General features: G+C 39.8%; 1 protein-coding gene across 1 annotated transcript in view; it reads right to left on the bottom strand.

Annotated features, from left to right (window-relative positions):
* LOC146620843 (zinc finger matrin-type protein 4-like) overlaps positions 1-15,337 on the bottom strand; it is a 149,391-nt gene that overhangs the window by 91,133 nt on the left and 42,921 nt on the right. Inside the window, exon 3 of the mRNA XM_085367094.1 lies at positions 3,278-3,367. Coding sequence (XP_085223220.1) covers positions 3,278-3,367 — 90 coding nt within the window. The remainder of the gene's footprint in view (positions 1-3,277; positions 3,368-15,337) is intronic.

The raw sequence follows: 15,337 nt of genomic DNA on the forward strand, positions 1-15,337 counted from the left end.
CTACCACATACCAAATCTGGTTGTTGGTACTTCCTGGCCTATGTAGCCACTAGGTAACAAAAGCTCAACACTGCGCCTAGCATCCTGGAGCACTTCTGTTGTGTTTTGTACGTGTTTTGGAGTTTGTATGTGCTTTGTCTCTAGGGGCCACCGTAAATATACTTTTATTTATTCACTCCACATAAAATGTAATAAATAAATCATATAATAAAAAAAACACCTGTTTACATTTCACCTTTTAACTATTTAAATTTTCAGCTTTTTCCTTTTAAACAAATTTAAAGTGAAACAACACAAAACACTGCAAACCACAACACAATTAAATATAAATTAAAATATGAAAATAAAAGGAAGATTCTCTGTCATATGGGCCTGCATGAATTAACTTTCTGAATCCTTTATCATCCGCAACTGAAAATAGTTGTGGATGATTACTATACCTTTCTAATGTGACATTGTTGTTCCTGGCTCTCTTTCTCTCTATTTCCCTCTCGCTCTGTTCCTGTGCTACTGCGAGTGTAACTACCGCCCCTCCCCCCTCTTCCCAGAGCAAGCACAAGGCTCGCGTGCGAGTGAAGCGGAAAAAAATGCGAGAGAGAAGCTGAGAGAAAGAAAAAAAAAAAAACACCCACGGCTGGCGTCGTTCACTTCAAAGAGTCGGCTCTAAGAGCTGTTTCGTTTGCGACCGACACATCACTACATACCACAAACTTCCCTCATATGAAGCAGCCTGCAATGTCAGCTCAGCAGAAAAACTTGTCAAGCTCCTCTGATTTGAACTCCCCCTCCATGTTAATGCTACAGAATGGAAGGATGTTGTAGTAATACAACAAGGTCCATGTAGAAGCCATCTTCTGGCTGTGGGTGGTGACAAAGCCATTGCAATACAGACACAAACTCTGACAGCTACACACAAAATTCTAACAGCTTTGATATTTGGACTGCAGGTCCATAAATGCTTCTCTGGATCCAGGGGGTTTACTTCAAGAAATGACTCTGATATTGGTTTGAGCTCTAAGAGAGGACATCAGCTGACTCCAGTTTAGGCATGGTGTTGCCTGACTCTGGGCCACTTTGAGGCTGAGGAACTGGGCAGCGATGAGAACAATGACACAGGCAGCTGAGGAACACAATGGTACGAGGAAGTCTAGCAGGATAAAAAAAAAGTCAAAGTTGGACTACAATACTTCTCCACAACATGGAAAGCCTTGCTTTCTTGTTGGGTGTCATCTTGAAAGCCAGTCAGGTTCCCAAGAAAAGAGAAAACTGTCAGAGTTGGAACTGGACAAGAAGCCAGTTGACTCAGGCAGCAAACAGGGTGACTATCAGGTTCCACCTGATTCATACTCTTTATATTTAGCGTGGTTGCCCATTATCCCATTAGTCTGACTTCCAGCCCATATCAGCTGATGGCTCAGTTGATAACTTTAAGCAGAGTCATGTCTGTTGTTATTGGTAGTCTGTTCTGTTCTGATGACGCTTTTATCTACCGTTTTCAATACGTCCATTTAAAAATGAAGAGAACCTAAAACAATCATACCGCATATGAAAGTAAGAGTTTCCTTTTGTCTATAGTAGTCATGACTGAACTATGCTAATGGGTAACACACATTTCTGCTTGTCAGAGTGTACAATGTTCTTATCACATCATCACATAAAAATCACATAAAAAGTTATACTGTGATGGAAGGGAGGGGGGGAGAAAACTACACTAAAGGTATAAGAGGTAATGGTGTCTGCAAGTACGGAAAGGAAAGGAAACAGGAAAGAGAAGAAAATCTATTATAAACAAAACTCTGAATATAGTGACATCTGTTGGAGGGAAAGAAGGAACAAATGATAAAGCAAAAGATCAAAGAGGAAAATACATATTAAACAAAGATAAATAAGAAACAAGAAACAGAGATAATGAGAAAAGAGAAAAGAGAAAGAGAGAGGGAAAATGAAAAGTGGACCAGAAAATGAAGCCCAAAACGAGTGCAGAGGAAATGAAGAGAGGAAAGAAAATGATCTGAGAATTAAATAAAAGAAAACAGATGACAGGAAAAGTAAAGGCAAAAAAAGAGGGGAATAAAAGTTTTGGGTAAAGAATGAAAAGAACAGAGGAGAAAAAAACTTATAAAGCAAGAAGAGAAAATATCTAATGTAAAAATAGCAACACAGGAAGGGAAAGAAAGAAGGTTAAAAAGGAAGCAAGGAAGGAGTATGAAATAAGAAATGCATCAAAACCAAAAACAGTAATAAGTAAGTGAGAAACACAAAGGAAAGAAATCAGTGGAAGAGAAACAAAAAAGTAGAAAAACATAGACTAGGACCAAAAAGGAGATAGGGTCAAGAAATTCAAGTAGAAGAGGAATGAATAAAAAAAACATAGGAAAGTAAAATAAGAGAAAACAAAGGAAACAGGAAAGGAATGCTTGGAAGGTAGAGGAAAGGAACTTATCCAAAACTAGAGAACACAGAGAATGGAGGCGTGTGACATCTTCCCAACCCGTGTAGATGGATACAAGAGGAGAAAGAACAAGAGCAGCAGGATTAGATGACAAGCTGAGGCAGCAAGCGAATGCAATAGCATCCCTTGACATGTCCTTATCTGGTTCAGAAACCCAGATTTCTTTACTGATAGCTGGCAAACCCTCAGTAATCAAAGCACAGACCTCTCCCTGTCTCTTCATCAAAGTCTGTCCACTTCTACATTCAAGTCTTTCACCACCACACTCCAACTGTAAACTTGACTTGGATTGGAAATGCACCTTTCACCATGACGCTTACATCAAATATCAGCACCCACCATGAAATTTCCACACTGTGATGCTTATCTGTGTGCTGGCAGAGCTGCAAAGAGGATGTTAGAAGCGTGTTTTCACCCTTCCTCAGTGCAGAAAAAGAGGAACAAAAGTCACACATAATTGTGTCTGTCAGACACATCGCATGCTTCAAATTTACATGACAGTAATGGCTGTGAGGGCCGGACACCAAACAATGCGCCTTTGTGTTTGATGCAAGGTTGACGTCCTCTGGCATCGCCAGCAGTGCCATCACAATCGCATTGTTCATTGGTCTAAAAATGTGGCAACGCTGTTTATCAGTCACCTATTCTGAAGCACAAGGGGCCAGCGAGTCTCACGGCTGTTGTTGTGAAAAATCCATTAAAGGTTTCCATATGAGACCAGCAGGGGTGGACTGGGGCTGAGGTGTGTGTGTGTGTGTTTCTCGGTGATTACCAAGGCTGTGGGCAAACACACAGCAGGATGAAGAGAATTCACACAGGACTCACATTGTCTGATCTGAGCTTCTTGGCAGGGCAACCTCCATCCACAGGATGTAGCATGTAATACAGTCGCACTTTGTTGGCATGTTTCCGACTCTGCAAGAGAAAAAAGAGGAAATGACTCAAATCTAAAATGTAAATAGGCATATACATCAAATATATTCTTGTCAAATAAATACATGCATATAAATTCAACAGTAAACAACAAGACAAAATACATGTATTTGGTTGAGTTTAAAAACATCACCCAAATGTGTGGATCAGAATAAAAAGAAGGCTAAATCCCATTGTCCCAGGCTTTGTCCCAGACAGTCACACAGTGGTTGGAGACCATTACACGAACAAATTATTGCAATCTTTTGCAACAAACTTGTGATCTTGTTGTCTACAAAGACTTGCAATCAATTGCTGTCGTCAGGCCTCAATACATAGGTGTGTCAAGATCGCAATAAAATGAGAATACAATGGAGTCAACTTGCTATCAGCTTATCATTGAACAAATTGACAATTACATGCAATCTATGACAGCACAGCGATTAACTATGATAAATCCCTGAAAATCACAAATCTGCAGTTGTCTGCTTACAGAGAAATTTACATTAACAACTTATATTCAGAGTCCAGTCAGAAATTCGTACATTTGAAACAGAAATTCAGAAACGTCTACATAAATGTTCAAGTAGTTGCAGCAAGATGGTAATTTGAGTGCAAAATAACACAGAGGCTTAGTAAATGTCCTATTAATTGCAAATATTTCAAGGCTACAAACCGTTGATAACACTGCAGAAACAAGAAAAAGACATTTTCACAATGAAATGGCAATACGAAAGGGGTAAGGATGAAACCATAGAGATTTCTCCGCTTCAGGCAACTACTACTACTGCCTGTCACCCCTCCCAGGGTATGGGCCGCCAAAGGTAGAGTTTTCTGTCCTGGGCCATTCTTTCTAGATGGTTCCAGGTGTAAGCCCATCATTTTTGATTTTGCCACGAAGTCTTGTCGCCAGGTGTTTCTTGGGTAGCCCCGCTTTTGCTTTTTTGCCTTGGGGTTCCACCTGAGAACCTGCCTGGTGATGTTGGTTGGCGGTTTGCGCAAAGTGTACCCTACCTAGCACCATCTTCTCTTCCTCATTTCTTCCCCTACTGGGAGTTGACAGGTTCTTTCCCCTAGTTTGATGTTACTGATTGTATCTGGCCTTCGAATGTGAAGAAACTTTCTGAGCAGCCCGTTCTCACTCCCGAGGTGTAACATGTCGACGTTTTGTCACATCCCGCGGCGTTCCTGAGGAACGCAAAAGGAGACCTTCGTCGTTCTTATGGTACGCAGCGGGTTATGGTTGGAATCCAGTGCAATGACGTTCCCGCTGTAATAGACGTTCCAGCCCTGTATTCCAGCCCTAAACCTAACCTTATCCCTAGCCCTGACCATAACCTTATTCCTGATCTTAACCAGGACTATAATGATGTTAAATAGCGTGTTTCTAAGCGATTTGAAGAAAAAGAGCGAACATGTGTAGATGGAGTCCAGACGGTTCTCATATTTCCTCTTTTTTCCGAGGTCGTCATTTAGGAACGTGGTGGGTAGCCGAAAACGTAATATGTTGACGATTTGTCACCTAGCGTAAAATGTTACGCTTTGGGAGTGAGAACGTGTTGTTCTGAGACAGCTGTTGAGGAATTTCTGGATTTTGCATTTTGAGGTTTTATTTGTCTTCCAGCTTTCAGCCCTGTACAGCAGTACTTCATTTTGGAGTTGAACAGTTGGATCTTGGTAGTCAGGGTCATCTTTCTGGATGCCCAAATGTTCTTGATCTGGATGAAGGAGACTCTTGCTTTGCCAATCCAGGCAAACCACTTGGTAATAATCACTGAAAACCTTGTCCAAGTTGCTCTGGTCTCCAACAAGTTGACTATGAGAACCGACTGTTCCCTTATCAACAAATACTATATATATACAAAACTTTGACATCCAACTCTGTTACAGGAGAAATTATGTTTCACCTGAGAATGGTAAGAATGTTATTGTTCCATCAGTGATCAGAGATCCCAAGTTATTGTGAGGCCTATTGGGACACAGAGTGTCGGGAACAGAAGATATATTTGGAACATCGGATGCCCCTGCAACATATCTTCTCTGCCACGGTACTAAGAGACACCCTGTTCATGCCTGAACCACTGCTACTGACCTATTTAAAACTGCAATATAAACTTTCCTTATATATTTTTGATCTGCCATTTATAAAGCCTGTGCTTGTACAGATGATAAATATCATGTTGAAAAACTGCCCTGTTAAGTTCCTGTGTTTCTAATAAGGCAGTTTGCTTTTAAAATATGCTTTTACAGGAAAAGCCTGAGAGATATTGCATTAACCTCCTAGGACCTGGCCTCCACATATGTGGACATCACATTTTAGGGCTGTCTAGACCAAAATACTAAATTTTACATCAGTATTTGCTGGAGCTTATTTGAAAAAAAAAAATGATGTTGTTCAAACAAAAAAGAAAAACTTTCAGAACAACTCTTCTACCCTTTAGTTCTCCCTCTTGTTTCAAATTACTGGCTTAGGTTAGAGGACCCATTAAAAATAGGTGAAGGCCGTCAAATGAGGTGCACTCTTCCGATCCCTGATACTGGACTGAATTGATAACTAGTGCTCGGTTTACTGAGGTTGAAGCAGGAGTCTTCTTACCGGCAGCCCATCAATCCCCCAGGATCTGATAGCACAGCCATGACAGGAGAAAGACGGGATTTGGGAGGGCAGATTAGTTCATCTGAAAATGACTCTGCTTAAGGATGTAATGCTTTAGAAGTCAAGGGGAATGACACAAGGTAGGAGGAGGAAGTAGGAGGTGAAGGAAAACATCCTTGGATACTGCAATTTTTCTTTTTAAAGAATGCCACAGAGGAGTGATAGCTACAAAATAAGTCTAGTGAAGCATGTATAGTAGCAGCGTTAACAGGGCCTGATGCCTTACTCCAGCGGACAGGGGTATCAGAGACATCCATGTGTATGCATTTCTTTACAAGGGCAAACTCATCCTGCCTGGGCAGCGTGGGGAGAGCAAGCCTGCGTGAATATATCTGTCTTGTCTGTCTGGTCTCCTGGCAGAGACACAGCAACATGAGCTCTGCTGCTTCTTTAAAAAGAAAACAAACAGAGCTTGAAAAGCAGGAAGGGCTCATGAATATTCACTCCGCACTTATCATTAAAATCTGAGCCGGTTTGATCACGTACGTTTTATATTATATCTGCATGAAAAAAAGAATTTTCAACTTTTAGCTCAAATAAATACAAACAAAGCATTCTAGTGTTATATAAAACTCTGGTCTTGATCTGTGCATGATGTTTTACTCTTTAGAGCAACAAGGGAATGTTTCAAACTGAAAGAAGGACGGAAATTTGACTATTTGAAATTCAAATTTTTTCCCAAACTTACCGATAAACTGGCTAAAATAAAATGATTTATTCTTTGGCAGAACCAGGCAGTGTGGTTTTGTTCAAGCAGTTTGATGATGTGTGAAGATATATTTTTGATCTGTATGCCAAAAGAGTCTCACATGACACTGCATAAAAGTTGGTACACCACACAAAATGTGTTGCTTTCACAATAAAGGCTTTAAAATGTGACAAGATTATTTTTCTTTCTTTCTTCTTTTGGTTCTTTGACTTATGTGTCGAATTTCTTCTTTCTTGTTACACGTTGTACAAAAATCTCTAAAAATGAATTTGGCCATTCACTATTTCATAAAAAACATGTAAAGAATAATCTAAATATATATTGTCCATTCATCCATCTTTTTCCGTTTATCTGGGGCTGGGTTGCAGGGGAAGCAGCCTAAGCAGAGAAGCCCAGACCTCCCTCTCCCCAGCCATGTCCTCCAGCTTATCCGGGGGAATACCGAGGTGTTCCCAGGCCAGTCGAGAGATACAATCTTTCCAGCATGTCCCAGGTCTGCCCCAGGGCCTCCCCCCGGTGAGACATGCCCGGAACGGACGATCTGATATCCTCGTGTTTGTGTTGTTCCCTCGTCATTATAAATAATGTTGTTCCAGGTTCAACATTGCAAGTGACCAATCACCTTCTGCTGACGTCATCCGCGACCTCAAAAAAAACAAACGCCTTCAAAAAATCTATTTCACTTGCGAGAAGAGAAACCGCCTCTGTAAGGACAATATGTATAATGCTTACCGTTTGTTAAAGGAAAGTATCCTGAAATGCAAAGAATTCAAGTTCCTGGATCGGCGGACAGAAGCGGTTTCTCTTGTCGCAAGTGAAGTAGATTTTTTTAAGGCGGTATTTGTTTCTCATTCACATTGTCAGCATGTTTACTCAGGAAAATCAGTTAATTACAAAAAACTGTCATGCACCAATAGCCACAATCAGAGAATCCACTATCAGGAAGCACAGCTGTTCCAAGAATCCACAAAAGAGACATTCCAGTGCTTCATATGAGAACTCAAATGAACAACTTGTTTATTTTACTTTCTGTTAAGTTATTTAAAAAATATTTCTAATGCTTGCGGCAAAAAGTTGTTGAAAGCATCTTAAGAGCAATTTTCCACTCTCTCTTGAAAATTTAATTAAAGTGTATATTTGAAAAGCTGATGTCATTTATGTGGGAGTTTTCATCCTGGCTCTTGTTTGTGCCAGGAGGACCCATGTAGCCTCCTCCCACTGTACTTTACCAAATGTTAAACCTGCACAGCACTGTTGCATGCATCCTTCAGAACTGCAGAACAAGTAGAGAATAAGCAGGGATTTGAACACAGTGCACACATGCTAAAGTCTTAAGAAGAGACACTCTAAATGAGAGTGTGCAAGATGTATGCTGTTGAATTTGCGTGACTGGATTATGATCATTACAGTGTTCTAATTCCCTTTGATATCGGTAGCCATGGCACTGGCTATTGTGGTTGAAGCAAAATTACTTTTTTCTGGCTTAGATGGCCAAACCCTACCCGTTCTTTCATCATCAACGTGGCTGCTGATGTGCAGAGCAATCTCTTTAGGTGATGAAGCAGCCAAAAGCTGATTCAAAAATTAAGAAAAAAAATGTGGAGGCCTGCAGGTAAGAAGTCACTATGTAGCCCTAACAAATTACCAGAAGGGAAGGCAGGGAAATGTTGACTAAGGCAGTGAAAAAAAAAAAAAGTACTTCTTTAAGACACAGTGCCCGTGGGAATGCTGTGTTTTCTGTGTATTGTCAGCAATGTGTGCTATCACCTGCAGGTGACTGTAAACTTTGTACAGGGTAGGGAAGTCTGGGACCCTGTCAGTTATGATGAATTGGACCTACACACAAAGCAAACATGGATATCACTGAAAAAAAAAAAGAATCTCTGTAGGTCGACATCAGCATTTGACCACGCCACATTGAAGCAGTTTTATCTATGCTGGCAGTGCAGCTTTAGGGAGGATACTGTTCACTGGCTCACCACTTCAGTCCATGCTGAAATATCTCACTACCTCTTACATAATAGAGGGCCATCAATTTTAAAGAGAGATTCCTGATCTCTGGAGGATCCACCTCAATTATTATTTTTTTAATTTGATGATGGAGACTTTTTCTTGCAGCACAACATTTGTGGTTTTAAAAGAGGTGTCCCAAAATCTGATGGACACCGTAACTACGTGGACATCTTCCGGGTCTGAAAAGTGAAGTCAAATTGAAAGGCCCTTTAAATTGCAATATATTTAATGACCACCAGAGGGCGACTGCTGTGGTTGAACAAACATTTCCAATTGCATAAAAGTCTATGGGAAAATAGCACTTGGCTCCTCTTCTTATAGACCTCAGTAAAAACTCTTTATGAGTTTATGGGTCATAACAAATAAAACACTGAGCCCAAATTTACAATTTATGGCCATTATAAGGGAAACAAAAATTGCCCAGGAGATGCTGATTGCCCAATGACTTGTCAGTCACAAGTTGACCAGCAAAAAAAAAGCTCACCAAAAGGCTGCCTGTGGTTAATTTATTTTGTTTTATTCTGAAATTTATTTAAAAATGACTTGCTGTTTGCTTTTAGGCATAGTTTTAAAACTAGACTGAAGTAGAAAATTTAAGGAAAATATATACATTTTCTTCCATTCCACAGATTCAAACTCGGGATATAAAAATAACTAAACCTCAGTGGGAGATCCTTTTATGACAGGGTGGCTGAGTGCACATCTGACATAAACAGGGATGAGAAAAAAATCCATATTGCATTACCACCACATCAGTGAGCTGATCAGTGAGCCATCCCTGTCCTTTGGGCATTGTGAAGTTAAAAGAACTGATAATCCCAAACATTCTCGCCCTGTTTTTTTTTAATATGTAAAAACTGATCCTTGTAACTTCTTCAGTATTGAGGAAGTGTACAAAGTATGTGGTGCAAACGGGCCACTGATTGATTGTGCTGCTGTTAATCTATCAGCCAGCCACAGAGAACAGCAAAGTTATAACAGAGAGAGAGCTAAAGTGAAAAAAAATCTTAAAAACACTGACGAGTCCACTGCAGTCACTGTCTGTGTGTTTCATACTCTGTTTTTTTGTCTTTCAATTTTTTTTGGTGGTTTTCCCAGAGAACTGTGCTGTTGCTCCCTTCCCTATTCCAGTCTGCTTGTCCACCAATCAGCACACTTAGGATTTTAATTCAATTCAATTCAATTTTATTTATACAGCGCCGAATCACAACAAGTCACCTCAAAGTGCTTTATATTGTTCAGTAGATCGTACAATAATAGATTCAGAGAAACCCCAACAATCATATGACGCCCTATGAGCAAGCACTTTGATGACAGTGGGAAGGAAAAACTCCCTTTTAACAGGAAGAAACCTCCAGCAGAACCAGGCTCAGGGAGGGGCGGCCATCTGAAGATGGCCGTTGGTTCGCTTGATCTGTGAGCTCAGTAAACACGTGCTTTATATTTTTAATAATAGTCATTAGTTTCAAGTCTTATTGGATACAACACGATATTAATCAACATGATCTAACCTTTTGTCCAACACACTGGTACCCAATGAGCATGCAGCATCACTCACGGTCAGATCCATTCATTGCCTTAGTTTTGCAATCAGCAAAAAAATTCCACTCAAGGCTTCAAAATGGCATCAATGGGTGATGGTCACTGTGGCTACATTCTTCTGTTATATCAAGGGTGTGTTCTAGCTTAGCAGCTGAACCTGATATTGCACCCTGCTAACTGTTTAGAAGGTTGTGGCTGTACTGGGCAACTCATTGGTGGAAATATAGATTACTCAGTATGTAATGCAATGAAAATAAAGACCTTTCCTTAAAAAAGAATAACAGTCATGAAACACCATGGCTGTCATTCAGGACAGTTTAAATCTTAATTGCGTCGGACATGATTGCATAGACTCTTGTTAAACCCCAATTCCAAAAAAGTTGAGGTGCTGTTTAAACTGTAAACACAAGTCAAATGAAATGCTTTGTTAATCTGATAAATGCAACTTATTAACAACAGAACATGGAAATCACGTTTAAATGGACATTTTTCAAATTTTGATCCATCCCAACTTTTTTGAGATGCCTTACTGTCATCAAATTCAAATCTTTTTATCATTATAATGTAAAATGTCTCAGTGTAAGGATCTGATATGTTCTCTATGTTCTACTCTGAATAACATATGGGTTTATGAGATTTGCAAAAGATTTGCAATTTGCCTTGTTTTTACAAATGAAATTGACCTTATTGAATATGTATGTGTAGGGCAGAAAGGAAGGAGAGGGAATTTAAATGAATTGTACAATGTGGTTTTTGGCTGCTCACTGTGCCATTTTTCAACAGCAAAGAAAGAGATGTCTTAATTGCCATTGACTTGTCTGCAGCAACTGTAGAGAATACGCTGGTCAGAAGAACGTGTGGTTGAAGGGAGAGAATTGTCTGAAAATATCGATTACCCCTCTGCTTCAGGACCACAGATGGCTGCATATTTTTTTCTCTGGGCTGTTAATGTTGTTGTGAAAAAATGACAGCCAGAAAGGGGATAGAGGCAAAAGTCAAAAGCAGGTTTAAATTCTGCTTATTTTAACACTATTTTAAGTGAACACCAATAAACAGAATGTTGTTTTTTGTTCCCTATAAACTAACAGTAATTCTGTACGAGATGCAGGGAACTATAAATCAGTCCTATGGTGAGGTGTACAAATTCAGACCACGTCTGACATAAATTGAGTGCTTTAGTCCAGTTTACATATATTTATACCAACAACCAATGGCTGTCTCCATCACACGTCCTTCCATTAATACATTAGTACAGTGTGTTAGTTGACACGTTGCCAACAAATGATGCTTTTACTTAAGAATTTTCACTATAAAAGTTTTAGTAATGTGATTTAGCTCCTTTCATTTTAAGTCATACCTGGAGAGTTAGTTTTTTCATTTCATCCACAAGATAAATTAGGTTGACAGCATTCTCATCCCTGGGTGTTTACGGAGCATTAGCTGCCAAAACATCCCATTTGTCTAATTCCTTAGACCAAAAATTGTGGCATTGTTGGTCCCTCAGCAGAACCACTGCAGTATAATTATCATTTCTTTCAGGTTAGTTGTAGCTGTTATAAATCTGACACAGTCAGCTGCAGTAGTGCACCATGTAGACTGCAAAGCAGCTAACTCGCCAGGGCAGATTGTCAGGAGAAAATATGATGAATCTCACATTTTTAAAGTAGGGTTATTATAGTACATCAAGCATTTAGTCCTGTCCTGTTGCTTGTCCTTCACAGGAGAAGATAAGGGCAAGATAACAATTACAATTACAATATTTCTGTCCTGGTCACTAGTCCCTAATCAAAGTGTGTCATTTGTCATAAGATACTGAGACAAATTGGATGATTGAACAGAAAATAAATAGAGTGAAGAAAATATTTGATCCCCTGTTGACAAAAATTAACAGTCTATAATATTTATGGTAGTTTCCAGAAAAAACATATTAAATTATGAACAAAATCATTTGTATATGATTGTGAAATAAATATTTAATCTCAAATTCTGGCTTCTGCAGATTTACTGTGTGCCCACGTTGCAGACAAATTGCAACCAACCAACCAACCAATCAGTCAGGACTATCTTTATCAATTAGGCCAGTCTCCAGACGTCCAGGAAGAAGCTAAAACCTTGAGTTGCAAAGCAGCAGCCAGGAAACCTAAAGGATTTAGAGAGTTTCTCTAAAGAGATGTGGGCCAAAATCCCTCCTCAGATATATGAAACCCTAGTAAAAAACTACAATTATTGTCTTACCGCTGTGGTTGCCAACAAGGTTTCTACAAGTATTAAGTAAATTTTCCTTTGGGATCAAATATTTATTTCATTTAAATGTTAAACGGGCTGATTCTTATATGGTGCTTTTCTACTCCGCCAGAGTATTCAAAGCCATAGCGCAAAGCTCAACCAGGAGGTAGAGCAGCAGAAGAGCATACCACTTTTTACCTTGCAACCAGAGGTTTTTGAAGATAAAAACACTTTTGCTTTATGAGCAAAGAAAGCCACCTACTGCTGATATGCATGGGACTGATAACTGATAAAAACCATTCAATGAGCAGATCACATTTGATATCTGTTCGAAATCCCTATATAGCTTCATATAGTTTTACCAAAACTGCACTGATTGTAAAGCAAGGATGCTTGACTAGTTTGATTTATTGTTTCATTGTTTCTCCTCAAAGCAGTTTTCAAGAGAGACTGGAGAACTTGCCACAGCTCATATGTGGATTTAGGGTTTCTGACTGTCTGCTGTCTCTTTATGTAATCCCAGACTGACTCTGTGAAGCTGAGACGGGGACTCTGTGGGGACTGCACCATCTGTTGCAGGGCTCCTTGTTTTTCCAGTGGCTGAAAATAATTTTTCATGACTCTTTCTGCATGTTTGGGCTTGTTTTTTCCTATAAAACAAATTTGGGACAAATGAAACACCTCGGCATGATGGGTAAAAATCTTGACAGCTGAAGCACCTCAACTTTTTCCACATCATTGTTCCATTTTTGTCATTTTGCTCTCAAATAAGAAGAGCTTTTATAACTTCCAAAAATATAACGTTGTAGAGTATTTCTATTCCAACTTCAAGAACTTGCCCATTCCTTGCCTAAAAGGACCAGCCTGCACCATTATTGCAGCATCATCACAGCACTCAGTGCCTCCTGTCGACACCTGTTACATAACTTGGTTAACAACAACAACAACCCTCGATGCCTCTCAGGTCATGTTTGGAAGCTTTTACCCAAATGTAACCTTGAGTGTTTCATGACTTGCACTAGACCAGTGGCTGTGTGCTTGCCTCACTGGGCCCTTCTAATTATAGCAAATCAGACGAAAATGTTGTGACACAGGTCTTAGGACACTCTGAACTGAGTTGTGTTACGTACCTGGTAGCCATCCCCTGGATTATTTAGGCAGAGGGTTTCTGACTGCTGCTGGACCCCTCAGGTCTAATACAAACCCTTTCGCTGTGGGGAACAACACTGCAGGCCACACTCACACAGGCAAAAATTCATGAATCATTTTGTTTACATCAAAACACTGGGTCCATGCAGGGTTTTGTGGAGGGATTACAGTGTGTTTACTCGGAAACACCACAGAGGGCTTAAACAGAGAATGAAAGAAAGTTTTCTTCAAAACAGCAAAATGCACAGAGTGGTTCAACTGCTGCAACACATTAACCTAAAAAATAAATAAATAGAAAAACTGTAGCTGCCAAACATAATTGGCTTCCTTTAATTTCAGACACAGCTGTGAGGAAAATAGTGTTCACAGTCCAGACTAAAACTAAAACGAAGAAGCTCCTCAGTTCCGTGTATATGTACAGGTTCTTCAGTGTACTTCTAAAACGATACAAAGGACCCCATCCTTCTATATGATACTTAAATTGACCTTGTTGCTAACAAGTGGTACAGTGGTTAGCACCATCACCTCACACAAATAGCTTCTTCTACCATTATCTCTTGGGTTTAGAGATATATGTGAGACTACTGTACTTGGAAAAACTACCATTTTTTAAAACTTTCTTGATGTTTAATGGATAGTATAGCTGAATGTCGAACATGTTCATAGTCCCAGATAGATCAGAGAAATCAGTGTGAGCGGAATAAAAATCTTTAATCCTTTGGATGAGGAAAATATGGACACTAAGGCTGAAGCATAGTTGGTGCTGTCAGGCAGTGCGCTTCCTTGTTTTCCCAGTCTGATCATTAATCAAAATTCCTCACTGTTCTCACAGAGCGACTTCATGAAGAAATAACTTGAAGCATTTCCACAATCACTTTGAGGATTTATACTTTTCCTTCCATTACTTTTCTTTTTATTTATTTTCATTTTGTATTACAGTTATTTTCACTTTGGTATGCTGCACACTGGCTTTGTAAAGCACTTTTATTGCTTGCTTATATGAAATGCCAACACCACCATGCATGAATCATCAATATAAAACAGAATAGTGAGGATGTTTTACTTCCTGCCTTTATGACCTCACCTGTGTTTGTGTATGGTGAAACCGTTAGAGGGGTTAAGCCATATACAGGGTGGGGGAGATTACCCTTTGGTGAGCAGGAGGTCACACAAACGAACCCCCAAATACACACACACACACACACACACACACACACACTCACACACACACACACACACACACACACACACACACACACACACACACACTGTTTTAACCTTTTGTGACCATAGGGGGTTTTACAATGGGTGGTGCTTGTATTCACTGTATTCAATAAAAAGGCAGCAAGGAAGGCTGTTTATTTGAAGTTGGCTAGGAGACAGGTGAGGAGCGCTCAGCTCCAAAAGCCTGGTTCCGACCAGCCTCTCTTGCTAGGAAGTAAAAACAGGTTAAAGCTCTTCGTCTTGCTTCCTTGCTTCGTTAACGGGAATAAGTCTCTAAACCAGCGGGGCCTGTGGAAGCGCAGACCCAACACAGTGCAATCCAATGCAATGCAAATTATGGGCTATTCCCTCAGCCTAGTAGTGCAGTAACTACCAATGTAGCGTGCACTGCTTGCTATGAAGTAAACCCATGTGTCTTTGGGGTTTTTTATGCAACATTTGAAAACGATTCTAT

Source organism: Diplotaxodon limnothrissa, linkage group LG12, assembly GCF_057381915.1.
Source record: "Diplotaxodon limnothrissa isolate DT_005_m linkage group LG12, D_limnothrissa_male_GT1.1, whole genome shotgun sequence".
Taxonomy (NCBI): domain Eukaryota; kingdom Metazoa; phylum Chordata; class Actinopteri; order Cichliformes; family Cichlidae; genus Diplotaxodon; species Diplotaxodon limnothrissa.